General features: G+C 45.0%; 1 protein-coding gene across 1 annotated transcript in view; it reads left to right on the top strand.

The window, feature by feature from the left end:
• The window catches only part of SCML4 (Scm polycomb group protein like 4), a 117,697-nt gene that overhangs the window by 60,336 nt on the left and 29,367 nt on the right, over positions 1-27,994 (top strand). Inside the window, exons 3-5 of the mRNA XM_003781577.3 lie at positions 16,236-16,368; positions 16,853-17,053; positions 20,122-20,316. Of these exons, the coding sequence (XP_003781625.1) occupies positions 16,236-16,368; positions 16,853-17,053; positions 20,122-20,316 (529 nt within the window). The remainder of the gene's footprint in view (positions 1-16,235; positions 16,369-16,852; positions 17,054-20,121; positions 20,317-27,994) is intronic.

Genomic DNA, 27,994 nt, shown 5'->3' with positions numbered 1-27,994 from the left:
GGAGCTATGTTTTATTTGGGTGGTTTTATTCTCCTAGGGAAGTCTTAATGCAAAGATGATTTAATTAGAAACCCAGATTTGACCACAGCAGACCTCAAGGCCAAAGGACACCAGTCCCTCCATCATTTGGGCATTTAATCTCTGCCCCAAGTGCAGAAAGAAAATAGTACAAGTAGACCGAGGTACAGGCTGACTCCCAGGAATGAAATTAGGTCATTAGCCATAAACTTCATGTTATTGGAACAAATTTTTATTTTCAGTAGGCAAGTTTTTAGACTAAAGTCTGAGATCAAACACAGCAAGTTACTTAATTTTCCCTAACTCTGCTCTCCTGCAGTATTTCCTCAGAAGGCTGAGGTTGTCTTGAATGCAGACGTGTGAGTCCGCAGGAGAAATGTGCCCCCAGGAAAGTTACAGGAAGGGACATGGACAAAACTATCCTTCCTTAAATATGGGTGGGGAGGTTTTAAGTCAGTTTGGGCCATCATGACAAAATGCCAGCCTAAAATTCCTATGTTGAGACTGGTGGCCTAAACATAGGAATGTATTTTCTCCCGGATCTGGAGTCTGGAAAGCCCAAGATCAAGGCCCAGCAGTATTTGGTTCTGGTGAAGGCTCTCTTGGCAAGGGATACTTTCTCTCTGTGTCTTCACAGGGTAGAGAGTGAGCTCTGGTCTCTCTTCCTCTCTTTTTAAGAATGCTAATCCCTGCTGGGCGCCCATAGCTAAATAGTTAAAGCACTGAACCTGTGCACTGGGGGGTGGTGGTTCAAACCCAGCCAAGAACACTGATCCCATTACAGATACCCACCCTCACGACCTCATCTAAATTTAATTACCTCTCAAGGGCCCCAGCTCCAAGTGTCTATACAAGAGAATTATAGCTTCAACATGTGTCTCTCAAAAAGATGTTGAAGTTCTCGCCCCTAGTATCTGGTGACTGTGACCTTATTTGAAAATAGGGTCTTTGCAGATGGTCAAGTTTGGGGGTGGGGTTAGACATAGCCAGTCCCTAACAGGAGGGGAAGGAAAGGAGGGGGAGTGCAATTTTTTAAAAAATCGAGTGTATTAGCTTCCTAGGGCTGGTGAGACTTCAATGACAGAAATTTATTATCTCACAGTTTTGGAGATTGGAAGTACAAGATCAAGGTGTCAGCACTAACGGTTCTTTCTGAGTTGGTAAAGAAGAATCGGTTCCATGTATCTCTCCTAGTTTCTGAGGGTGTCAGCCTTTCAGGCTTCCAGAAGGCTTTTCCCTGTATCTTCCCATCATCATCTTCCATCTGTATATGTCTGTGCACATGTTCAGATTTTCTTTGTGTAAGGACATCAGCCATATTGGATCAAGACCCAGTCTAATGGCTTCATCTTAATTTGACCACCTGCAAAGACCCTATTTTCTTTTCTTTTCTTTTTTTTTTTTTTTGAGACAGAGCCTCAAGCTATCCCCCTGGGTAGAGTGCCATGGAATCACAGTTCACAGCAACCTCCAACTCCTGGGCTCAAGAGAGTCTCCTACCTCAGCCTCCCAAGTAGCTGGGACCAAGATCCTCTTTTCAAATAGGGTTATAGTCACCAGGTACTAGGGGTTAGGACTTCCACATCTTTCTGAGACTCATATTTTGTTCAACCCACAATAACCTGTATTATAATCTTTGTTTATTTACTAGGCATTTAGTCCATTTTTGTTTAAAGAAATTATTGGCTCAGCGCCTGTGGCTCAAATGGCTAAGGCACCAGCCATATACACCTGAGCTGGCAGGTTCGAATCCAGCCTGGGCCCACCAAACAACAATGATGGCTGCAACCAAAAAATAGCTGGGCGTTGTGGTGGGGGCCTGTGGTCCCAGCTACTTGGGAGGCAGAGGCAGGAGACTCGCTTGAGCCCAGGAGTTGGAGGCTGCTGTGAGCTGTGATGCCATGGCACTCTACCCAGGGCAACAGCTTGAGGCTCTGTCTCAAAAAAAAAGAAATTATCAGTAGGGCGGTGCCTGTGGCTCAAAGGAGTAGGGCACTGGCCCCGTATGCCGGAGGTGGCAGGTTCAAACCCAGCCCCAGCCAAAAACTGCCAAAAATAAATAAATAAAAAGAAATTATGAGTACATTTGGGTTTAAATATGTATCTTAGTTTTTGTATTCTCTTTGTCCCACCCATCCTATGCTCCTTTTCACATGTATTTTCTGCCTTATTTTGAAGTTTCTTTATTCTTTTTTTTTTTTTGGCCAGGGCTGGGTTTGAACCCATCACCTCCAGTATAGGGGGCCAGCACCCTACTCCTTTGAGCCACAGACACCACCCTGCAGTTTATTTTTTCTTTAGAGAAAGAGTCTTTCCCTATCACCCAGGCTGCTGGAGTGCAATGGCACAATCACAGCTCACCACAACCTTGAACTCCTGAGTTCAGGTAATCCTCCTGCCTCAGCCTCCCATATAGTCACCATGCTTGGTTAATTTTTTTGTTTTTTTGAGGAGATGGTCTTGCTATGTTACCAAGATTAGTTGTGAACTCCTGGGCTCAAGCTATCCTCCTGCCTGGGCCTCCCAAAGTCCTGGGATTACAGTTGTGAGCCACTGTGCCTGGCCTGGATTATCGTACTTATAATTTTTCTCTTCTGTTCATTGGGAAATTAAACACTTTGTTTTTTGTTGTATTAATGGCTGCCTTAGAAATTATAGCATGATAACTTATTAAAGTCATTGAAAGTTAACCATACCTTTGTTTGTTCCTAGATAACACAAGGATGTTAGTAGATTTTTTAACTCCATTTATCCTTCTCACTTTATTATTGTTGTCATCAATTTTAATTGTTTTGATTTTTTTAGCGCATTAAGACATAATTATACTTGTTTTATACAGTCTTCTTCATTTAAATTCACCTGATTACACTACCACTTAAAAAAAAAATTCTTCATTTGTTTTTGCGTATTAGACCTTACACCTGGAGTGCCTTTCCTTTTGCCTGAAGTACATCTTTTGCAGTTCCCTTTAATAAGGTCGTTTAGTGGTGAACTCCCTTATCTTGAAAAAAATATTTTTGCTTGGCTTAGAATTCTAGTTGTAATTATTTCCTTAAAGTACATTGAAGATATTCCATTTATACTCTGGGGTTCATTGTTGTAGAGAACACAGCTACCCTTCTAGTTTATTTGAGCATTCCTTGGAAGGCAATTTGTATTTATAATTTTAAGATTTTTCTCTTCAATTTTGGTGTTTTACAATTTCATTCTGTTGTGTCCCCATGTGGACTTCCTTTTTATTCATTCTATGTAGGATCTATTGGATTCCTGAATCTGCAAATTGGAATCTTTTATCAGTTCTGGAAAAATAATCAGCTATTGTCTCTTCAAATAGGTTCTCTTTTTCATTCTCTGCATTTTCTACTTCTGAAACTCTAATGTTAAAACTTCTCATATTCTCCATGTATTTTAACCTCTTGTCCACATTTTTCATGTTTTTATCTCTGTGCTTCTTTTTGGATAATTTCTTCTGACATATCTTCCATTGTCTCATTGATTCTTTCTTTAGCTATATTTACTGTTAAATCTATCCATTTACTTTGTAATTTTAGTTTTTTTTTTTTTATCTATAGAAGTTGAATTTGGTTCTTTTTCAGAGTTGCAATGTTATTTTTAGTAGTTTTTTGTTCCCTGGAGATATTTTTAAGCTTGTCCTTTATATCTTTGTACAATAGCATCATCATTGTTTTTAGAATCTAAGTCTGATAATTGAAATAGCCTAAATGTTTGTGAGGTTTCATGCTATGTGTTTTTATTGCTTGTTCTTTCGTTTTTGGCTGGAGCTAGGTTTGAACCCTCTACCTCCGGCATATGGGGCCGGTGCCCTACCCTTTTGAGCCACAGGCACCACCCTATTGTAAGGTGACCAGACGTCCCGCTTTTGGTGGGACAGTCCTGATTTTTAACAATTTGTCCTGTGTCCTGCGGCATTTTTAAAAAGTCCCAATTTTTGGAAAGAATGCACGACAAGCTAGGGAACGGCAGGACAACAGGAAGAGAATATACGGGTTTTCGGCTGCTGAAAAGGTTAATGTAACTCCATTTGGGAATGAAGAGGTTAATGCAACTTTATTTGGAAATGAAAAGGCTAATGTAAACTCCCTACTCCTCTCCTGGGCAAGGTCGCCCAGGTGGACCGGCACCCTACTCCTTTGAGCCATAGGCACTGCCCTATACATAATTTTTTTAAATGTATTTTATTTGTAAATTGTACTTATGTTGAAATTAAAAATATATATTACAATACTATTTTTGCATTCTATGAAAATTTTGTTGCTCCATATAGACCAAATTTTTAATTAAGAACACCCCGCCCACCTCCGTCAATGGTGTCCCACTTTACCAATGTTAAAGTCTGGTCACCTTACCCTATTGCTTATTCTTTCTTTGGTTCCTTGTTTCCATATGTGTTTGGGTATTTTGGACTGTTCTTCATTGACTTTGAAAAATTATTTTGGAGACTATTTGAGGCCTCTCTCCAGAGATGATTTGTATTTGCTTTTGCTGTTCCTGGAACCAATATTGCCAGATTGAATAATTTTGGGATTAAATTCATAGCCTAGACTTCTCTTGATAACTCACGTTCTGTGAATTTGGGCTGAAATTTTTTGAGAGGTCTGGCTTGTGGTGATATCTTCTCGGAGATGCTGCACACTCCTTCCCCAGTGTCAAGACAACTTTAATTACAGTCAGGTAAGAGTTGGGGATGGACAAATGTACAGCTGGCTCACCCCTACCCTGAGGTTGTAGCCTTTTGGATAAGACCGGGGCTCCCTAACAATACCCAGGATCCAGATTTCACCTACATTTTGACCTGATTATTCTTTATGTATTGTCAGCACCTTATTACTTTTTAAAGGCATTTTTCTATTATTTCTCATTGTTCTCAGTTGATCCAATAACCAAATTTTCTATATTACCAGAAACAGAATTTCAAAGAAAATTAGGATGCTACATTTCTTCTAACAAACATTCAAGCTGTGACATTGACACTGGATTTGTCTCAGATTCTATAATGTTTTTAAAAAATAGTATAGTGAAATTTACTGACACAGGGTGGTGCCTGTGGCTCAGTAGGACAAGGGTGGTGGGTTCAAACCCGGCCCCAGCCTAACTGCAACAAAAAAATAGCCAGGCGTTGTGGTGGGCACCTGTAGTCCCAGCTACTCGGGAGGCTGAGGCAAGAGAATGGCTTAAGCCCAAGAGTTTGAGGTTGCTGTGAGCTGTGATGCTATGGCACTTTATTGAGGGCAACAGAGTGAGACTCTGTCTAAAAAAGAAAAAAAAGAAAGTTACAGACACAACGTCATGAGCTGGGGAGAACTTAGACACCAACACCTATAACCCACTGAATGGCTTTAGAAGATGAAGCTCAGAGTGAGCTGCTCAGAGTCCCACGTGAGTCAGCACCAGAACGAGGGTTAGAAAGCCAGTCACTATCTGAGTCCCATGTCCTGCCACCAACCTGCAGTGTGGTGGGCAGTGTGTAGCTGATGACTGAATTAATCCCATCTTCAGTGTCCACTTCCCAAATGAGGAAATACGGATTTTCTCCTCCTCTTCGTGTCCTCTCCCAGCGTTCTGCACAGAACTTTTCCTGCCCCATTCTAAGGCTTACTACTTGAGTATTACGGCAGGAATGTTTTGCAACTTAGAGACAAAGCTAGTATTATTGCCCCCAATAAAAAGTTTAGTTAATAATTTAACTAAATGAGCAATAAGTAAACAGATGCTAATGTTTTAAAACTAACATAACAAAAATATGTTATCAAAGGAAACTTTCTGCGAATAGATCTAGAAGTATCCTAGATTTTATGCTTTCTCTCACCTACCACCTCAATCTCACCTGCCACCTCAATTCCATCTCCAAAGTCCACCCCGAATAGAACCAACTCTTTCTATCTCCCCACTTCCACCCTAGTTTTGCCACCAGTGTCTCTCAGCTGAGCCATTCCACACCTTCTTCCTGGTGTTCTTCTCTCCACTCTGCTCCATGCCCCCCATCCATTCTCAGTCACACCAGCCAGACTTACCTTTCTAAAACAAAAACTGGACTGTGCAGGCCCCAGCTTAAAATCTTCTAACTACAGGTCTTTCCATAACTCAGAATAAAGTCCAAATTCCTCGTCCTGATATGTTTATTTCCTAGTGCTACTGAAGCAAAGTACCACAAATTGGGTGGCTTAAAGTGACACGTATGGAGGATAGAAGTCCAGAATTAAGGTGTTGGCAGGGCCAGGGAAGCATCTTTCCTTGTCCTTTTCTAGCTTCTGGTTGCAAACAATCCCGGAGTTCCTTGGCTCTTGACACTTCAACACTCTGATTTCTGCCTCCGTTGTCTCATGGCTCTCTCCAGGTGTCTGGATCTGAGTCAAAGTTCCCTTTTCTTATAAGGACACTTGTCATGGGGTGAGAGCCCACCCTAATCTGGTATGTGCTCATTTTAACTTGATTACATCTGCAAAGACTGTTTCCAATTAACGTTAACATTGCCAGATACTGGGCGTTAAGACGTGAGCATGTGTTTTCTCATGGGAACACAACTCATAACACTGACTTAGCAAGGCCTTATGATCTGATCCTTACCACCTAGCTGACCTCATCCAGCACCATCCTGCCTCTTGCCCACAGTTGCAGCCATGCTGGCTTCACAGGCTATTCTGTCTGCTTGGAAAGTTCTTTCTCTAGGCATGATAGGCTGCCTCGTGCCATTCAAATCCTTAAGGCCTACCCTGGTCACTTGGCTGTTCTCATCTGGAACGAGGACTTTGTCTTCCCTGTTTCCTGCTGAATCTGCAGTGCTAGGGAGAGTTCCTGGCACACACTAGGTGCCTAAGAAGGGTTTGTTGAACAAGGGACTACCAGACTGAAAAACGAATGCATTTTTCCTCTCTAGATTTAGTTTTAAAAACGATGCCACTTGGAAAGGATAGCTCCTGCATAAGCAATACCTAGGAGCCACTTTAACGTGGATTTGGAACGCTTTCCTCAGAGCGGATCATGAGTGAGGTGTGAGGCAGGAGGGTGGGTGTGTAAAGATTTGTGAAGATGGGACAAGGGAAGAAAGTGAAACTGAGTCTCAGCAAAGATGGGTAGGTTCCCTCCCACCAGAGCCAGCTGAGCAAGAAATTTGAGGTTTATTTGCTATTCTGGAATTTCTTTTTTTTCAGACAGTCTCACTCTGCTGCCCCGGCTATAGTGCAGTGACGACATTAGAGCTCACTGCTACCTTAAACTCCCGGCTCAAGTGATCTTCTTGTCTCAGCCTCCTGAGTAGCTGGGTCTCCAAGCTCCTGCCACTATGCACAGCTAATTTTTCTATTTTTAGTAGAGATGGGGTCTGGCTCTTGCTCAACCTTGTCTCAAACGCCTGACCTTATTAAGCAATCCTCCCACCTTAGCCTTACAGAGTGTTAGGATTACCAGCATGAGCCACTTGGCCTGGAATTTCAAATAGTGATAATAATAATGCTAATGGAAAAAATAACCACTTCACATTGACTGAGTTCTCACTTTGTCTCACACTAAGTGTTTGCATGTAATTCTTACCACATCTCTGTGAAGGGTATTGTCATCTTCACTGGCAGCTAAGAAAATGCAGGTTCTGAGAGCTCTGGTACTAAGCCTTACAGCAGGTTTGTGAGTGCAGAGCTGGAATTCAAATCCAGGCCCAAAGCTCCTGTTCTGTCATATGTGCCTGCAGCCACCTCCAACTCATTTTATTTCTTTTTTCTTTTAAACAGAGTCTCACCTTATCGCCCTCCGTAGAGTGCTGTAGCATCACAGCTCACAGCAACCTCCAGCTCTTGGTCTTAGGAGATTCTCTTGCCTCATCCTCCCAAGTAGCTGGGACCACAGGCACCTGCCACAATGCCTGGCTATTTTTTGTTGCAGTTTGGCCGGGGCCGGGTTTGAACCCGCCACCCTTGGTATATGGGGCCAGTGCCCTACTCACTGAGCCACAGGCGCCACCCCAACCTCCAACTCATTTTTAAATTTGGCTTTGTTGGTTTCTCTCCTGATACTGTGCAGGAAAACCTCTCTGTCTTCATACCTCCCCATTCATATTCCCTACCCTCGGGTTACCAGCCTCTTGTCACCCTTCTGTCACATGCTGTTTGATAAGTATTTCTGTTACTGTCAAACTCACATATTCTAGTATTTTTAGAAAAATGCTAGAATTTTGCATCAATTGGTCTTGTCCCCTTTCATGTCCTCCTGGCCAGTTTGCAAGCAAACTCCCTCCCAATTCCTTGCAGCGGTTATCCAGCAGATTTCTCAGAGAAGTTCACCCCAAAAGACAGCTGGAACAAGAAATTCTCCAGGCCCATATTTTGGATCTATAAATGGAGAAGAAAGATAAGCTGATCCCAGGTTCCCCAGCCCCTTGGGTGAAGACCCCAGCTGGCAGGGACTGACCTTCACCCTACCTGACAAGGCAAACACAGTCCCCTGGCAGGCACGGGCAGCCTAGCCCTGGATGATGAGTCACACTCCTGTTATGTTAGCAGCCACTGTGACCTGAACAGCTACTTCATCCAGGACACTGCTGGTCAGGCCCTCACAAGGCCCGATGAGCCCACGTGCTGACATTGGGAGATTGCTTATTCACTTCCAAGGCCTGCCTCATAGATAAGTTGGGGAACTGGGCTCCGCGGTACCTGTTAAGGACCCAGCACACTCTGTGCCCCCAGTGAACTGTTGACTAACTATAAATTTAGAGTAAAAATGCTTTGAAGATACAACCCCTTTAAAACAGGAAGATACCGCGCAACCTTGTAACCTATGAGCGGGATTCTGTTTGACCTATGCTATGTAATGACCAGCAACCTCACTAATGCCTGCTGTGAGACTCTAAGGATAACAGAGGGAAACGAGAGCAGAGCAGTTCTTTGGGGAGAGATCCCTGCTGCTGTCTGGAATTGCTGGCTTCTCTGTAAATAAAAGTGAAACTGTTGATGTCTCATCTACTTCTCATGGCTTGGCATGAGTGACAGGTGGATGGACTCTTGGGTCTGACCACAGTTGGACTGAGATTCTGAATTTCAGAAAAAGGTGCCAACTGTACTAGCATCTGTAAAAAGGCCAAGAATTTGGCGCCTGAATGTCGAAGCAAGGCGTCTTTGGCAGCAAGTCTTCCAGCTTTCTGCTGCTAAGAAGAGGACTCTCCTCTCTCCTCTTCTTCATTTACCCAGTTCTTTCTGCCAGATTCTGCTTTTAATATTTTTGAAACAAATTCTAGTTTAGAATGGTTTTAGATTTATAAAAGTGTTGCAAAGATAGAACAGAGAATTCTCACGCGCTCCGCACCCGATTTCCCCTACCGTTAACATCTTACACTACTAGGGTATGTTTGTCACAACTAGTAAACCAATAATGATTATTAAATAAAGTCAATATTCTATCTGGATTTCATGAGCTTTTTCTTATTCTGTTCCAGGGCCCCATCCAGGCTATCCCATTACCTTTAGTTGTTGTGTTTCCTTGAGCTCCTCTGGGCTGGGATAGTTGCTCAGACTTCCCTTGTTTTTGAAGACCTTGCTAGCTTTGTGGAGTACTGGTCAGATATTTTGAGGAATGTTCTACAATTCGAGTTTGTCTGATATATTTCCACTGATTAGACTGGGGCTACATGGGTTCTGGGGAAGAAGATCCCAGAGGTAAATTGTGGTTTTTATTATGTCACCGTAATGGTACCTACTGTCAACAGGACACATCTCTGTTGATGTTGACATTTATTATATGGCCAAAGTGTTCTCTCACTGTGCAGCTGTGTTTCCTCTCATTTCCATGCTATACTCTTTGCAAAAAGTTACTATGCCTGGCCCACACTTAGAGACTGGGAAGTTATGCTTCGACTACTTGAGAGTGAAATAGCTACCTAAGTTATTTGGGGATTTTTATGCACTGGAGATTTGTCTGTTCTCTCTCATTTATGTATTTAGTCCATCACTTTTATCAGTATGGATTCTTGGCTATTAATTTGATACTTTGAGTTATCCATTACTAAATTATTTATCTGTTGCTTATGTGAGTCTAGATTTGGCCCCTGGAAGCTTCTCCCATTGGCACCCATGTCTCTGTGATCAACTCTCATCATTGTGTATGTGTGTGTGTGCTTTTCTTTAGTACCGTCTTACTTTCTGGTGCAAGATGCTCTACGCTCATCCTGTGTATTCCCTACCCACGTCCTAGAACCAGCTATTTCTGCAAGGAGCCTTGCTTCCTTTTACTGAAGAGTGGTATTAGAAACCAGTGTGTGAGCATTCTGTTTCATTTTGTCCATTTATAAAACAAAACCAACATGCGATTTTTCAAAAACCGAGGCAACAATGACAAGGACAAATGCCCTGCCAGTGGACAGCTTAGATAGCTGGGAGCAGAGGCAGAGCTCCCCTTCCACACGGGGGAGGGGCCTGAGCTGGCAGACTGGCTCCTACACCACAGCTGAGGAGCGACTCCAGCCAGCAGGGTCATATCTCTCATATCTGTGCTTCTTGTTTTTATGACCTTTCTGAAATCACGGATGGATCTTTTTTCTATGCCAGGCTACTTCGGATTAGTAAACAACATAGTAAACATAGTAAACACAGTAACATAGTAAACATAGTAAACAACAAGATAGAAATTTCTGAGTCTCAAGTCAAAAAGGTATTTCTACTAATGATTGGTCCTCTTGCAAAAAGTACTCTTTTAAAAATCCATGTACTATCAATTTTGATTATGAGGACAATTAATGACCTAGTAATTGATTGGGGGGTGGGGAAAGGGAGAGAAGAGAGAGAGAGGGAGGGGGATGGGGGAAAAGAAGAGCACAGAGAGAGAGGGAAGGAGGGAGGCGGTGGGGTCTCGGTGTGTGACACAGCTTTTGGGGGCAAGACATTATTGTAAAAGGGACTTTATCTAACAAATGCAATCAGTGTAACCTGGTTTCTTGTACCCTCAATGAATCCCCAATAATAAAAAAAAGAATTAAAAAAAATCCATGTACTACTCATAACTGAATGAGATTTCTTCTTTATTCAAGAGTCCTGGCAGTTGTTTTAAAAGTTGGATAAATACAGGTTTCCTTGCAACCAGCTGACTTAATCTAACCCTTCTAATTGCTTCACTTGGGCAGACATGGCCAGAAGTGACAGCCAATTATAATTCTATTACTTCATTTGAGGTGGGTTCAATGAACACATTTCTCCCTGACAAGTATTAAAATAATGGCAAAGATTAGACCTGAGGACCATAATGAGGTTTACATGACTAGTAAATGGTGTCTGGATGTTTATGGTTTAGCCACCATCATCCTCTTTCTAGGGAAGGATCACAAGGATCTTTGTGTGGTTTACTTAAAAACCATAAGGAAAAAATGATAATTTGCCAATTTTGTTTTTCCTCAGTGAATGTCACTATCTCTGTGTTTAGAGGGTAGAGGGCTTTACGCTTGTGAAGTAGGATTTAGTCAAAGGTCTACCAGGGTCCACTGCCAGAATCCACTGGTCTACCAGTGTCATAGCCAGCCTCTCTGCCACAGGCCACACAAGGTGGGACGTCACTCCTACAAAGGCAGTTGATGTGTGACCCTTGATGTGTGACCTCCAAGAACAAGTAGGGCAATTGCTGCCCTCATCACACTTGGCAGTTCAGGAAGCTGCACCAAAGTCATGGTGACTGAGTCATAGAAGATTTCTGGGCACCACCACTGAGGTTACTATTCAATTATTTTTGTAAGGCCGGGCACAGAGGCTCACACCTATAATCCTAGCAGTCTGGGAGGCTGAGGTGGGTGGATTGCTTGTGCTCAGGAGTTTGAGACCACCCTAAGCAAGAGTGAGACCCTATCTCTACTGAAAATAGAAAAGCTAGCTGGGCGTTGTGGTGAGTGTCTGTAGTCCCAGCTACTCAGGAAGCTGAGTCAAGAGGATCTCTTGAACCCAAGAGTTTGAGGTTCCTGTAAGCTATAACACCACAACACTCTACCCAACGTGACAGGGTGAGACTCTGTCTCAAAAAGAAATTCTTTTTGTAATAGTTAGCAGTGTATTGCTACATGATGGGTCCTTTAATTTTTCAAACGCTATACTCAGAATGAGATGAACGTCTACTGTTAATTGGTGCTTCTGATTAATATAGGGGCTTTCCCAAGGGCCCTAAATTTAGTACCTATAACAGCACTGGGCAGCAACTTGCTCAACGCTGACTGAGCTCACTTGAAGTTCTTTTCTGCAGTCTACAGTCTTAGCACCCTGAACGTGCCCAGAACGTCTGATCTCAGAAGCCAAGCCAGGTTGGCCTAGTTAGTATGTGGACCAGAGACTACCTGGGAATACTGGGTGCTGTAGGCTAAGGAAAGAGAAACAGAAATTGCTTCCTGCACATCTCAGTGTCCCCTCAGTGCTGCCAGCAACCATGCTGTAGTCCCCAGTTCATTAACAAGCTCACCCCCTCCCCAACATCCAAACCTTTCCTGTTGCACTAGCAGCGGTTCTCAACCTGTGGGTCATGACCCCTTTGGGGGTTGAATGACCCTTTCACAGGGGTCGCCTAAATACATCCTGCATATCAGACATTTACATTACAATTCATAACAGTAGCAAAATTACAGTTATGAAGTAGCAATGAAACTAATTTTATGGTTGGGGGTCACTGCACCACAAGGAACTCTATTAAAGGGTCACAGCATTAGGAAGGTTGAGAACCAGTGCACTAGATGAATGGCTGGTGCTTCCTCTGCGGCTGCTGCCTCCCCATGCACCAAATCTTCCCCTCTCATCTACTAAAAGCCCCACGCCAGCAGTTCTCCACACTCGCTCTGGTATCATCAACTTTCCTCTCTTTCCTGGGTTGTTTCCACCAGCATTAAAACACTGTTATTGTTTTGTTATCTCAAAAAAAAAACCCCAAAAGTCGTTAAAATTTAAAAAAAATGAATCATGCTAAAACACACACACACACACACAACACAAAATTCACCATTGTGACTATTTCTAAGTCTATATTTCAGTCAGGTTGTTGGGCAACCAATCTCCAGAATGTTTTATCTTGTAAACCTGAAACTCTGTACTCACTAAACACAAACTCCCCATTCTCACTTTCCCCAGCCCCCGGCAACCACTATTGTACTTCTCGTCTCTATGAATTTGACTTTTGGCCTATTGTAAATATTGTTGCTATGGGTGTAAAATAGCGTCTTCAAATCCTGCTTTCAGTTCTTTGGGGTACATACTCAGAAATGGATTTGCCGAGTCATATGGCAATTCTATTTTTGATTTTTTGAGGAGCCGCCGTACTGTTATCGGAGCTGCTGCACTACTTCATTACCACCACCACCACCCCCGGGACAGGTGCACAGGGTCGCAGATGCTCTGTGTGCTCACCAACATTGGCTATTTTCTGGGGTGTTGTTGTTGTTAATTTTTGACAGTAGCTATCCTAATGGCTGTGAGGTGGTATCTCACTGTGGAGCAAACAGTCTTTGTATCCCGCTTTTCTTTGTGCTGTGGCTACTCCTCTGCTCCACTTTCTGACAAATCTCCCTGAAAGACTTGATTTGAGGACCCGATTCCAATGCCTCTCTTTCCATTATTTCCTGAGTTTATTCCAATCAGGAATCACCCAATTTTAAAATTTCAACCCAATCTGCAAGGTCCCTGAAAACCTGTTGCAAACACTTAATGCTTTGAGACTCATTTAACCCACTTTAAAAATCATAGAAAATCATTGTGCAAAAGTGCTCTCTTCCCACCTCCACAGCTGGCACTGACTGAGGGCAGCACCTGGGTGGAAACAGACAAGGCCCTCCCAGCGGCAGAGCTAATGGACCTTACGCAGTGTGTCCAAACTTCCATAGTGACCTCTGTATCGCCCTGGTTCAACCTACAGTCATCTCTCACCTACTCTAGATTAGTGGTCCTCCTACTTTTGCCCTTTTCTTTTCAACACAACAGATTATCAAAATGTTAGTTTAGGTCCGATTGTTTTCCCTGCTCAAAAGAGCTCAGAATAGGCTCAGTGCCTTTAGCTCAGTGGCCAGGGCGCCAGCCACATACACGGGAGCTGGCGGGTTCAAATCCAGCCTGGGCCAGCTAAACGACATTGACCACTACAACCAAAAAAATAGCTGGGCGTTGTGGCAGGTGCCTGTACTCCTGGCTACTTGGGAGGCTGAGGCAAGAGAATCACTGAAGCCCAGGAGTTTGAGATTGCTGTGAGCTTTGACACTAAGGCACTCAACCAAAAAAAAAAAAAAAAAAAAGAACGAAAAAGAAAAAAGATCTCAGAGTAACAGCTAAAGGCTACAGCGTCCTGCAAAGCCCGGCCAGTCTGGCTTCACTACCTCTCCCATCACCCTGTGGCCTCCCTGCAGTTGCACAAACCTTCCAGGCGTAATCCTTTCTCCGGACATTTGCATTTGACGTTCTCATTGCCTTTGGAATATTCTAGGCAATTGATATGACTTGTTTCCTACCATCTCCTTCAAACCTTTGTGCATTGTCACCCAGCAATGCCTTAACCACTCTGGTTAAGGTTAAAATGGTTAAAATTCCAACCCAAAGCACAAACTTGTCAACTGAACTTCCCTTACCCCTTCCTCTTTATTCCCACTATCACCTTCTAACATACTATATCATTTACTTGTCTATTCTATACATTGTCTCCCCTCAAATGAGTATCAGTCCCATGTAGGCAAAGGTTTTTGCCCACTCTGTTCCCTGTTGCATTCCTTGCAGCTAGAAAAGTTATCTGGCATGAAATGGGCTCTCAATACATGGTCGTTGAATAAATAAATGAATGACTATAGAATGATTGGGTAATGGCAGTTGGACTACTGTTTTTTCATGACTACTATTGTTACCCTATTCTAAAAATCCAGGAAGAATGTTAGGATATGGATGGGAACTGGACATATGTTAGCACGATGTACAACCTTGCTACGCAAAGTATGGTCCATGGCCAGAGCATCAGTGCCACCAGGGAGCTCTTACTAATGTAAAATTTCAAGGCCCACTCTACAACTCCTAAATCAGAATCTGCATTTTAAGAGGCCCTCAGGAGGTTGGCTGCAAACATTGAAAAGGTCTGGTGTTCAGCAATGGTCCTCAGCGTTAACTGTGCATTAGAATCTGAGTATCTTTTTTTTTGAGTCTCACTTTGTCATTCTGGGTAGAAAGCTGTGGCATCACAGCTCACAGTAACCTCAAACTCTTGGGCTCAAGTAATTCTCTTGCCTCAGCCTCCCAGGTAGCTAGAACAGACACCCACCACAATGCTGGGCTATTGTTTTAGAGATGGGGGCTATTATTTTATTTATCTCAAACTTGTAAGCTCAAGCAATCCAACCACTTTGGCCTCCCAGAGTGCTAGGATTATAGGTGTGTGCCACCTGCCTGGCCCTGAGTATTTTTTTACACTCCTGATGCCTGAGTCTCACTCCCAGAGACTGACTTATTTGGCCTGGAGTGGGGTCTGGATGTAGGTCAGTGGTGAAGAGAGGAAGTGCCTTATTCATTATTTCTGGGTGGAGAGTTAAAAATAAAAGCTTGTCTCTGTACCACACCTGGTATAGAGTGACTTGTTGATATAGATATCATCAACTGGCCTTTTCCACCTTATTCCAGAAGAGCACATTTCAGCTCCTCACTTGTGGTGTCAAGTGAGACCTTCCAAGAAGCAGCTGCTCACTGCCAGAAAATGCTTGTGTGTCCACATCCAGGCTGGGGTTGACAGTTTGTTTTGGGAAAGGGACATTGAGCAGTAGATTACTCCTTAGAGGCGGGGCTCCTGTCTCTTTCCCAACTGGATCCAGTAATCTCTGTGAGCAGAGGGCTTGATAGAGAGAGGAGAGAGTCAGGGTCAATCCCTGGGTGAATGTAGGAAAAGCCCTGTCTGCAGAACAGTGAGGAGTACAGGGGGCAGGCTGGAATCTGTCTCTCCCATCCTGCCCCCTGAACTCACGAGATGGTGATTTCAACTACACATCTCTGCGTGCTCCCGTACCCCAATGACATTTCGTGTCCTGGGTGGCGCCACTATAAGGGTTGGGTACAGAGTGGATCTCTGAGTGTGACCTGACCAGAAACTTGAATCTGAAGTTCAGGCCCCAGAGCAACACCACAGAAAAGCCTAGTGTGTAGGGCAGTGACAGTTAACTGACGCTCAGCCAAGATTCTATAAAGCTGCAGAGAGCTTTCTAGATTCTCACTGACCCAATGGGCTCTCTTTTGCAGATCAAGTCTCAGGTCCTCATGACTCCACTAGCCCTCCTACCTGTACAGAGTACCCCAGAACCCAACCTCAGCTCCATTCCTCAGGACACAGCCACTGTCCCCAGCCTGGCAGCAGCCCCGCAGACCCTCACAGGTAGGTCAGCAGAATGAGCTCCAAGGCCACAGAGGCCAGTGAAGAAGGAGGCTGCCACCTAACAGTCACTGAGTGAGCTGAAGGGTTGCTGTTGAGATGGCTCTTCTGAAGGAGTTAGTGCGTTAGCCAGACAGCAGACAGGAGGACCAAACTCCCCGAAAACGTGAATTTATGTGACTCACAGCTTGGATTATTTGAAATTTGGTTTTCAATACATTTTGAGTTTAACTGATAGCTTTGGGGGGTGAGGGGGGGTGGGGTGGACAAGAGTAGCCAGATAGGGTTTTTTTCAGAGCAGACTCCCTTAGCTCACCAGCACAAGACTGCTCACTTTGAAGAGTTTCCATTGTCTGGGTCTCCTAAGAATCCTCATCTTCCTCAGTTCCATGGGAATCCTCCAGTCCAGTCTCTCTCTCCGGTGGGGTGTCACCAACTGACAGCCTCAACGGCAGTAACGGCCATCCTGTGCGTGCTGTCTCCGCAGTCTGCCTCTACATCAACAAGCGGGCCAACGCGGGGCCCTTCCTGGAGAGGAGGAAGGTGCAGCAGCTGCCTGAGCACTTTGGGCCCGAGAGGCCGGCCGCCGTCCTGCAGCAGGCCGTGCAAGCCTGCATCGACTGTGCCCACCAGCAGAAGCTGGTCTTCTCCCTCGTCAAGCCGGGCTTTGGTGGCGAGGTGGTGTCAGGTAAGGCCCTGGAGCAGGTGGCCTGGGAGGGCCATGGGTGTCTCCTTGAGTCCATCGGGACTCAGGCTTGGGAGCAATAAGTGTGGCCAAAGTTTGGCCTCCACCTGCTGAGCTCCTGGGCCCCACAGGAGGCTGTGGGCTGAAAGTCTCAGTCTGGAAAAGAAGAAACTTCCAGTCCTATATAGGAAGACTGGGCATCTGAATCCTCACCCTTGAATCTTCTCTTTCTGCCCCCTCTCCTTCTAACCCACCAGTAAATGCTACTACTCAGCCTTCAACACGTGTCAGGATCCAAGCATTTTTCACCACCCATGGCACCATGCTGGTTCTTTGAGAATCTAAGTCAGATCCCGCCCTCCTCTAAGCTCTCTAGTGGCTCCCTTGTCACTCAGAGTAAAAGCCAAGTCCTTACACAGGCCCAGAGGTCCTATACAACATGGCCCTGGCTACCTCTTCAACCTCCTGGCCACTCTCGTGTCCTCCGCTCTGTTCCATCCATGGCAGGCTCCTTGCTGGTCTCCTATACCCCTAACCACATTCCTGCCTCAAGTACCTGTTGTTTTCGCTCTGGAATGATCTTCCCCCAGCTGTCACGTGACTTGCTTCTAGATGTCCTTTAGGTCTCTACTCAAATGCCACCTTATTAAAGAGTTCTCCTTTATGGCTCAGCGCCCATAGCACAGTGGTTATGGTGCTAGCCACATACACCAAGGCTGGGCCAACTAAACAATAATGACAACTGCAATAAAAAATAGCTGTTGTGGCAGATGCCTGTACTCCCAGCTACTCGGGAGGCTGAGGCAAGAGAATCACTTAAGCCCAAGAGTTTGAGGTTGCTGGTTGCTATGAGCTGTGATGCCACAGCACTCTACCGAGGGTGACATAGTGAGACTCTGTCTCAAAAAGTAAATAAAAAAATAAAGAGTTCTCTTTTGCCCCCGTCTAAGAGCTCAGCCCTTGTCATGCTTTATTTTCTTATCCTGCCCCATTCCTTGGTCACAGCACCAACCACCACGCAGGGCAGTGGGGCGAGCAGAGTGTCCGGGGAATGCCGACCCACTGGGCTGACCCCTCACGCGACCACGGTGGGGAGGTGGTTTTTCATGTTACAGAAGGTAATATGGAGGCTTGGCAAGGCTGTGTGACAGGATCAAAGTCGTGTAGGGAGGGAGGGGACACAGGAGAAATAGCCAGGTTCTCGGTCCTTGGGGCTTGGCTTTCTGAATATTCCAAGGTCACAACACACAGAACATGGTAGTGTAGGTGCTGGTGCAGGCGTCAAGAAACCAGACTGCCTTGGCCACCTGCAGGGTTGAAGGGAACAGTACCACAGAGCCCCCTAACCCACTCCCAGCACACATCTCGGGGCACTCTTTCTCAGTCGCTGTCCGGAGGGCTAGATTTTACGATCTCATGAATCCTCTAATAGGTGGAATTTTCCCACTTAGGTGCTCCTTCAGGCACTTCAAGAACGTTTGCACATTGGCTGGCCTGAGCCCTCCTGCTGCGGGTTCAGGCTCCATATCCCCTCCTTGTAAGGCATCTCAGATGAGTGGCGGTGGCTGTGCCAAGAGGGAATTCCCAGAAGGCCCGGACAGCCTGTTCGTGAGCATTTCAGCAGCTCTTAGACTGGGTGCCTGTATTTTCCTCTCTCTCTCGACATAGATAATAAATAAACAGACCTGTCGATACATCAAGCACCCTTCCTTCCTATGTTCTTCTTTCTTCTTCTCTCCCTCCTCCCCTCCTTTTTCCCCTTTTTTCTTCCTTTCTCCTTCTCTCCCTTCCTTCCTTCCTTTCTTGCTTAATAAATATAGACAGATACAGAAATACTTATAGATAAATTTTTTTTTTTTTGAGACAGAGCCTCAAGCTGTCCCCCTGGGTAGAGTGCTATGGCATCACAGCTCACAGCAACCTCCAACTCCTGGGCTCAAGCGAGTCTCCTGCCTCAGCCTCCCAAGTAGCTGGGACCACAGGCACCCGCCACAACACCTGTCTATTTTTTTTGGTTGCAGCCATCATTGGTGTTCAGTGGGCTGGGCTGGATTTGAACCTGCCACCTTAGGTGTATGTGGCTGGCGCCTTAGCCGCTTGAGCCACAGGTGCCCAGTCCATAGATGCATTTTTATCTCTGTTCACTCAGAGGGCCCAGAGCCACTGACACCCTGGTAGCAATGAGCACGTCCAGTACCCTGATCTTGGTTCCTCAAAATCACTCCCTAATCAGACAAAGCAGGACTATGGTGACAGGGTTGACGGTAGGGCTGAGCAGGGAAAAACAGGAGATGAACCTGGAGTGTACTGAAGGGCCAGAAACCAAAGAGGTGCTTTTAGGTGGGGTGGGCATTTCACAGGGACACAGGAAGCAACCTGAAAGGGCTCCCAAAGAGGACAGTGGGCACAATCTGAGCAGGAAAACAAACAACAGAGCATGGGGTAAGCACGGGACAAAATACATGTATCAGACTGTTCTGAGATGAACAGATGACTGAATAAAGAAGTGGGGAGAAGGCGCGACGCTTGCTTAGAGAAGAATTCCACATGATACCTAGACTGTCCCCTGTCCTTCCCCTGAGTGTGGACGGGACTTACTAACCTGTTTCAGGAGCAGTGTGAGAAGGCAGGGAAGGAATGTGGCCTGCACTGACTGCCTTGGCCGGGTGATGTCATGTGGATGTCATGGACCCTGCACTTTATCTCCCCCAGAATCCATAATCCCAGGCTAATCATGAGAAAAACCCAAATCATAGAAACCCCAAATTGGGGGACATTTTATAAAATACCTGACCAGTACTCTTCAAAACTGTCAGGGTCACAAAAAACAAGGAAAGACTGAGAAACTGTCACAGACCAAGGAGATGGAGACACGACAATTAAATGCAACGTGGTTCCAGGATGCAATCCTGGGATGGAAACAGGACATTAGTGGTAAAACAGGTGAAATTTAAATAAAGTCTACTTAAAACAAAACAAAACAAAAAACCAAACAACAACCCCTTCCCCCAGGCTGACTCTCAGGTTTCTCCAGAGCCCAGCCCTGAGTCGCTGTCTCTGTGGTTTTCCAGTCTCGGCGTCCTTTGATGGCAAACAGCACCTGCGGAGTGTGCCCGTGGTGAACAGCGTGGGGTACGTCCTCCGCTTCCTAACCAAGCTGTGCCGGAGCCTTCTGTGTGAGGACCTCTTCAGCCACCAGCCCTTCCCCAGGGGCTCCAGTGCCTCTGAGAAAGTCCAGGACAAAGAGGAAGGGAGAATGGAGTCAGGTAGGTCTGGTCCTGCAGGAGACTCCTCTCTGGTCCCAGGTATCTCCGCCCTCCTGGAGCAGGCAGGGTGGCTCCTGGGAGTCCCCTGCTGCAACCCAACTTACTGCCTTTCAGGTGCCTGGGGCACATGCCAAGCTGCCAAGACAAAGGGGAGCCAGGCAATCCCTCCCCCAGGCAGTGGTGAGAAGTGTCTGCTTAGCTGCTCAGAGCTGACATGATAGTTAGGCCTGTGCTATTAGAAATTAGACAAGGTGCAGCACTCTGGAAGGCCGAGCGGTGGCTCGCTTGAGCTCACATGTCCACGGCCAGCCTGAGCAAGAGTGAGACCTTGTCTCTAAAAAAATAGCCAGGCATTGTGGTGGGCACCTTTGGTCCCAGATACTTGGGAGGCTGAGGCAAAATAATTTGTTGAGCCCAAGAGTTTGAGGTTGCTGTGCGTTATAATGCCACAGCACTCTACCAAGGGCAACAAAATGAGACTCTGTCTCAAAAACAAAAACAAAGTGGCTTGGCCCCTGTAGCTCAGAGGTTAGGATGCCAGCCACATACACTGGGACTGGCCGGTTCCAACCCAGCCAAGACCTGCCAAACAACAACAACAAAAATAGCCAGGCGTTGTGGTGGGCACCTGTAGTCCTCCCTACTTGGGAGGCTGAGGCAAGAGACTCACTTAAGCCCAAGAGTTTGAGGTTTCTGTGAGCTGTGACACCACAGCACTCTATCCAGGGTGACATAGTGAGACTCTGTCTCCAAAAAAGAAGAAAGAAATTAGACAAGCTGACCACATTACACATACTGAGTGACTTTCTTCACCCTCCTCTAATTGAAACTCTAGGCATTTATTTGTCCTTGTTAGCTGTTGGACTAGTATGAAATCCCAAAGAAACCAGGTATCTACCCATGTGAATTAAAGGAGAAACAAAGTGTCCACTGTTGGAGGAATTTGACTGGACCGTACATCAACTATGTTTTCCAGTGAAAGTTCATGTTTCCCTTTCATCAGAGGGTGGGAGGTGACCCAGGGGTTGAGCTTCTTTTATACCACCAGCCACAGAATAGCTCAGGTTGAAACAGTAACCGTGGGCAGGGCAGCAGTGCCTCCTGGACATGCCCCATGGTCTCGTCCGCCCAGGTGGCTGCACGCCAATGGGACATGCTGCTCCTCCACCGTGCAGCCCTGAATTGGGGTTCTGCAGAGAGGTGGACCCGAAGAGCAAGGATGCGCAGAAATGTCACCTTTTACTTTCTCTGCTAGTGGGGTTGTTGACATATGAAAAGCACACAGGCAGCTCGACTGGAATCCAATCAGTATGTTAATCTGCAAACATTTGCTGAATCCTCCTCTGTTCCAAGCACTGGATGAGACTCTGTCTTGAATAAGGTGAATGCATGAACTTAGGACAGTTTTTGAGAAACACGGTGACTATTGCAAATAATAAAAAATGTACATGTCTTCAGGGATGTGCTCAGAGACGGGTTTGGAGCATTCTTTCTTCCAGTAACAGTGGCCACACCTCAAACCCAGGAGGACAGCAGGCAAAGATACATTCAGATTCTTAGCGTAGCTTTTCTTGGCTACTATAAAGAGCCTTGCCTACAAATTTTGCTTTTATCTCTCTGAGAGCTGGAAAACAGGACGAAATTTGGCCTCTACAAAGGAAGGTACGTAAGTAAATATGGCTGGTGTGAGCAGATACTCTATGTATATTACAATATATATAACATAAAATATATAATAATATATATATATATATATTTGGTGTCTCTGTATGTATGAGCTTGGAAAAGTCCCTCACATTTCTCTGGGCCTAAGTTTCCTTGAGAGGAAATGAGAGGTTGGTGTTGCTGATATAAAATGTTCCTTCTGGTTCGGACAATGCATGAATCTGGCCTCCTCTATAAACCTGAGTAGACTCAGAAACATATTGTTAAACCCTCTATCTTCTAGTGAATCTTCCAATGAGAATAGCAGAACAGTGTGATTGCACTTCTCAAACACTTGCATCATTGTTACATTGAACAATGACCCATGGATACAATAAGAAAGCCGAGTCTCCCATTGTCTTTTAAATGTATCCTGTGGGACTAGTTCTTCTCTGTCCGTGGTTGAAATTCAGAACAAGTCTTGTGATGTTTCTGGGTCCTTTTAGGTTACAAAATATTCTCTAGTCAATATATGTAGGCCAGTGTGATAATTCAACTTTATTTTTAGGGAATCTATAATAAGTTTTTTGTGTTCTGGTTATTACGAGGCTTACCAAAACATCTTACAGGTACAAGAAGTTATTTTAAAGGGATAACAACTGGCGGGCATCGCTCCCTCCCTAGTTGGTCTCAACCTTCCAGATGGGAGGAGGCAGGGGGCTGCAGCAGGTGGGAGGAGACGTCATGCCCCCATACGGAGACAAGCCAGAGGGTGGTGCATTTTCTGAGGGTGTGTCTAAGTGTGTGTGTGTGTATGTGTGTGTGTGTGTGTGTGCGCGCGCACGCGCGCGCGAGCTCAGGAAGTGCAAATGTTTGCTGTGGTCAGATCTATTTGCTCCGGAAAGGAAAATCCCCTCGGCAGTGTTTGAAGGAAGGATACTGCAAAGCTTTGCAATATCTGTTTCTTGAATGTAAAAGATCAAAGTTGGATAACAGATCAAAAATTCAGAGGAAGAAGCCGTTATTGTTACCATTATTGAAACCAAGATGAAAACAACAAAGGATTTTTCCCTGGTCGTTAAAACAGAGAAACCAAAATAAGAATCATTGTCTTTGCTACATGTCTTGGGCTGGGCAGTTTTTTCCCTTCCATGGAACACTGGAGAAAACGGATGCGTTCTGTTTTTGAATATGTATAAAGAAAGTGATTCTCTTGATGTAAATTACTTTTAGAAGAAAATTTTAATGGACCAGTTGTAAGCTGAGGGCATAACAAATGTGTTTTGAGAATTGTTCTAGAGCACAAAGAATGGAAAGACTTGTGTTCAAACTTGACTTTTCAATCAACTTATGTAATTTGTCCATTCTGAAGGCCACTGACACACTCTGTACCTAACAGGGAGCCTGTCCAGAAAATGTCTATCGGGAAAGTTGAGGATAAAACTTTTTCTTTTGCTAAGTCTGTCCTATTTAGTTCTAAAATAAATTATGTTTGATTCCTTAGAGAAGGAATACTTCATTTGCACTGATTCACTGATGTTACCACCTCAAAAATTTACTATCATCCAGCCTAGCCGGGTGCCAAGCCTCCGAGGGTGCTGCCTGTGCTCTTTACCCCCGTCTCCTAGTTTCCTGTTTCCTGGTTTCATTCGCAGGCTGGCCCCTCCACACAACGTGCCTCTGTCAGTTAGCCACGGGCCTGCATCCTTAAGGTCTGTCATCCAAAAAGGAGAGAACTTTCTTTTCCAGGGTCCACAAATCAAATTCCACACAAGGACTCTGGATCATCTGCCCTTGCACTGGACTAGTCCCTGTGGAAAAGAGATGGGGACTGTGAACTTGGCCAGCCCCGGATCAGACGCACTATCAGTGATAACTCCTGTCAGTCACAGTGGCTGAGTGGGGCCCTTATGCCGAAAGGAAAGGGATATGGGGCAACCTAAAGAGGTGTTCACTATAGAAAGTAAGATGGAATGCATGGAGTGGTTGGAAAGTGTAGCATTAAAGTAATTCTATTCTGACATTTAGTACAGTAGACAGCCAAGTTTCCAGTTTTATTTTTGTTATTGAGGAATAATGAAGAACCATAGCCTCCTTAAACATCCACAGTTCATTGGAGTTAAAGCAATCAAGGTGTTATATAGCTTACTTGGATTCGTAAAGGTTCTCCTAAAAGGCTTGAGAATTCCACATCAGCAAGGTCATGGTTGCAGAATCTCCTTGAGGTTCTGCTTTGTGTCCTCTATTCACCAGGAAAGGGAAAATGATGGATTTTTCAATAACTTGTCTATCTGTTTAATGCTACAACTTTTATTAAAAGTGAGTTAGATAAAACAAAAAAGGGATAACTTATCTTAGATCAGAAAGAAAATAATAGAAATAAAGGAGCAAATGAAAAACCTGTATTTTAGCTCCCTCTCCCCCACGTTTTGACTTTTACTTATCTAAGTCTGCATATTTTTATATTAGCTATCTCTTAACTAGTTGCTGTAGCTGTTCTTGTTTCTGATAGATTTCTCTTTGGGCCTTCATGCTAGAGTTATGAGTGGACAGTACACCACGATTGTAGTATTGAAATGTTCTGAGTTTGCCCGCACACTTAATTCTACAAGTGGGTTTTACATCTTCAAACATTTTTCTTTTTTGCATGTTTGTGTTTTTTTCTTTCAGATGGAAGAACTCCTTTTAGCATTTCTTTTTGGTTTTTTTTTTTTTTTTTTCAGTTTTTGGCCAGGGCTGGGTTTGAACCCGCCACCTCCAGTATATGGGGCTAGCACCCCACTCCTTTGAGCCACAGGCACCACTCATGATTTATTGTAAGATAGGTTTATATGGTGCATTCTCTCAGCTTTTGTGGGGGAAAAATTTTATCTCTGCTTTACAGTTGAAGGACAGCTTTGCTGGACACAGTATTCTTGAATGCTATTTTCTTTCAGCATTTTAGACATGTTATTCCACTCCCTCCTGGCCTGTAAGGGTTCCACTGAGAAGTCTGATGCCAGATGAACGGGGGCCTCTTTCTGTGTTACTTGCTTCTTTCGCTGCTTTTAGGATTCACTCTTTGTCTTTGTCTTTTGAGATTTTGATTATTGTATGCCAGTGGGGGCAGTCTTATTTGAATCAGATCTGTTTGGTATATTCTGATTCTCCTGCAGCTGGACATCTTTCTTAAGTTTTGAGAAGTTTATTATTATTATTTTAAATAAGCTTTCTACCCTTTGTTCTTGCTCAACTTTCTCTCTTAAAAACACCAAAAATTCTTGGATTAGGTCTTTTTCAGGTAGTTATCTATAGCTTCTAAGTAATATTTGTTGCTTTTCATTCTTTTTTATTTTTTTCTCCTCTGACTGTATTTTCAAATAGACTGTCTCCAAGTTCACTGATTCTTTCCTCTGCTTGATCGATTCTGCTATTGGGAGCTGCTATGTATTTCTCACTTCCAAGATTACTGGGTTTTTTAAATTATTTCAATCTCTTTGTTAAATGTTTTCTCTGATAAAGTGCTTTTTTTTTTTCTATTTTTTGAGACAAGGTCTCATTCTGTCATCCAGGCTAAAGTGCAGTGGCATCATCATAATTCACTACAACCTCAAATTCCTGGGCTCAAGTGATTGCCCTGCTTCAGCCCCCTGAGTAGCTGGACTACAGGCATGCACCACCACACCTGGCTAATTTTCATATTTTTTTTCCGGAAACTGTATCTTACTTTTGTTCAGGTTGGTCTCCAGCTCCTGGCCTCAAATGATCCTCTTGCCTCACCCTCCCAAAGTGCTGGATTACAGGTGTGAGCCACCATGCCCGGCCTCTGATAAATTTCTGAATTGCTTTTCTGTGTTGTCTTGCAGATCACTGAGTTTCCTTAAAAATGACTGATTTCAATTTTGGGTCAGAGAGCTCACATATCAGTGTCTCACTAGGATCAGTTATTGGTTCCTTGCCTTGTCCCTTTGGGGAGATTGTGACCCCTGTTTGCTGTTGTTTCGTGTGGATGCACATCTATATCTTTGCATTGAAGGATTATTTGTTCTAGTCTTCTCTGTCTGGCTTGTTTGGGTTTTCATGGGATATATTTTTTTAAAGATTCTTTGCCACTAGGTCACTGCCTCCTTTGTGGCTCTAGGTGGCCCTAGTAAACAATCAGAAGGCTGCCCATCCCCAATAGGGGAGGTCGCAGAGGCAATATCCCAACAGTGTGGCAAGGCTCTCTAGGAGCTCATGCCCTGGGATCTATGGGACGAACCTCCCACAGCACAGTGGTGGAGTTACAGAGCTCAGTTTCCAGGGTTGAAGATGGTAGTCTTGGCTTCCCCCTTCACCTCTGGCCATCTCTGGGGTATTTTTCCCCCTCCAGGCACTCTCTGTGTTTGCTGTGGGTTAAGTCAGGAACAGGTCTCCTGCCAGGGAACCCAGGATGGTGTGGAAACTGACTGTCCACCTGGATCTCACTTCTTCCAGCATAGAGACAATGAATTAGGGGGACACTTTCCCCACAGTTGGGGCCGGACAGATTGGTGGGGGTCATCAAGATGCAGAGGTTTGAGTCTCTTACCCTCTGCTCAGAGTTTTCTCACTTCTCCGTGGCCCTGGGAATAGTCTCGTCTTCATGTTTGGGTTCTGAGATATTTTCAGTGATAATCTCAGCACTGTGTATTTGTTTTTGGTTTCTGTGTGTGTGAGTCGGGGGGGAGAGGGGAATGAAGGCAGCTTACTCGTGTACTGGCCGTTTCAGAACCGGAACTCTTTGTCCCTGGACTTTAGATTTCACTCAAAGATGTAACTACCACCATCTTCCCTCTGGCTTGTGTCAGGCCAGTTGCCTGGAACAGTGAAGGAGGCCACGGGGGGGGGGGGGGGGGCTTTCCAGTTCCCAACCTGTGTCACTGCCCCTCCCATAGCTAGCTAGCCTGGAAGTCAGCCCTTCATGGTCGGTGGAGGAGCAGGGAGTTTTCACTCAGTGAGTCCTGCTGTGAGTTGGCCTTGTGATCTGTTTCCCACAGGTGTTCTCAGCTCATTCTTCATCCTGGAGGCTGTTGTGTGGGCTCCTTGGGGCCGCTACCGTCTCTCACTTGCACTTTCCTTGGTATGGACAAATGCAACTCTTCCCCGGCTTGTCACTTACCGTTCCTTCCACAGGGCAAGGCCTCTGGGGATAAAGCTCTAGCTTCTTTCTCCTGACACTCCCTAGTGCCTCTGGACTGTTTCACTGCAGCAATGTCCTCTGACCACCCACAACTGGTTTAGAGAAACACATCCTCTGCCCAAACTAGCTCTGGGTGTGCCAGCTGATCCCAAAGTCACCTCTTCTTTATTCTGCCAGCCAGCCACAGTTGTTCAGATTTCCCGTGGGAGTTGAGCACTGATCTGGAGCTTGTCTCCCAAGCTCCCGAGGACAGATTTCGAGTTATTCACAGGGCCACATTAAAGCCATTGGTAATGCTGGCGTATTCTCTCTGTAAGTCATCTTCTAGTTGACCTGCTTCTTCATCTCCATAATCTCATTTGCAGGCTGGATGGGGGTGGGCATTTTGCCGTAACATGGGCTTCCACCTTCTCTTTGTGCAAGACCTGCACGTGGCCTCACACTTTGGTATGCAGTGAACGTTGTCTTGCAGCCTCAGCCAAATCTAGGCATAAAACATACGAAGGGTGCCAAAATAATGTACACATTTTAAGAAAGAAAAAAATGTATTAAATTTGTAAAACTCTGTGGCTTGGCACCCGCAGCACAGTGGTTATGGCACCAGCCACATACACTGAGAGTGGCGGGTTCAAACCTGGTCCAGGCCAGCTAGATAGCAATGACAGTCGCAAGAAAAATTAGCCAGGCATTGTGGCAGGTGCCTGTAGTCCCAGCTACTTGGGAAGCTGAGGCAAGTGAATCCATTAAGCCCAAGAGTTTGAGGTTGCTGTGAGCTGTGATGCCACAGCACTCTACCCAGGGCAACATAGTGAGACTTTGTCTCAAAAAATAATAAATAGAGTGGTGCCTGTGGCTCAAAGGAGTAGGGCACCGGCCCCATATACCAGAGGTGGC

This window comes from Otolemur garnettii, unplaced genomic scaffold (genome assembly GCF_000181295.1).
Source record: "Otolemur garnettii isolate 467f Iridium unplaced genomic scaffold, OtoGar3 scaffold00002, whole genome shotgun sequence".
Taxonomy (NCBI): Eukaryota; Metazoa; Chordata; class Mammalia; order Primates; family Galagidae; genus Otolemur; species Otolemur garnettii.
Note: the sequence above shows the minus strand (reverse complement) of the source record. Positions and strands in the feature narration are given on the sequence as shown.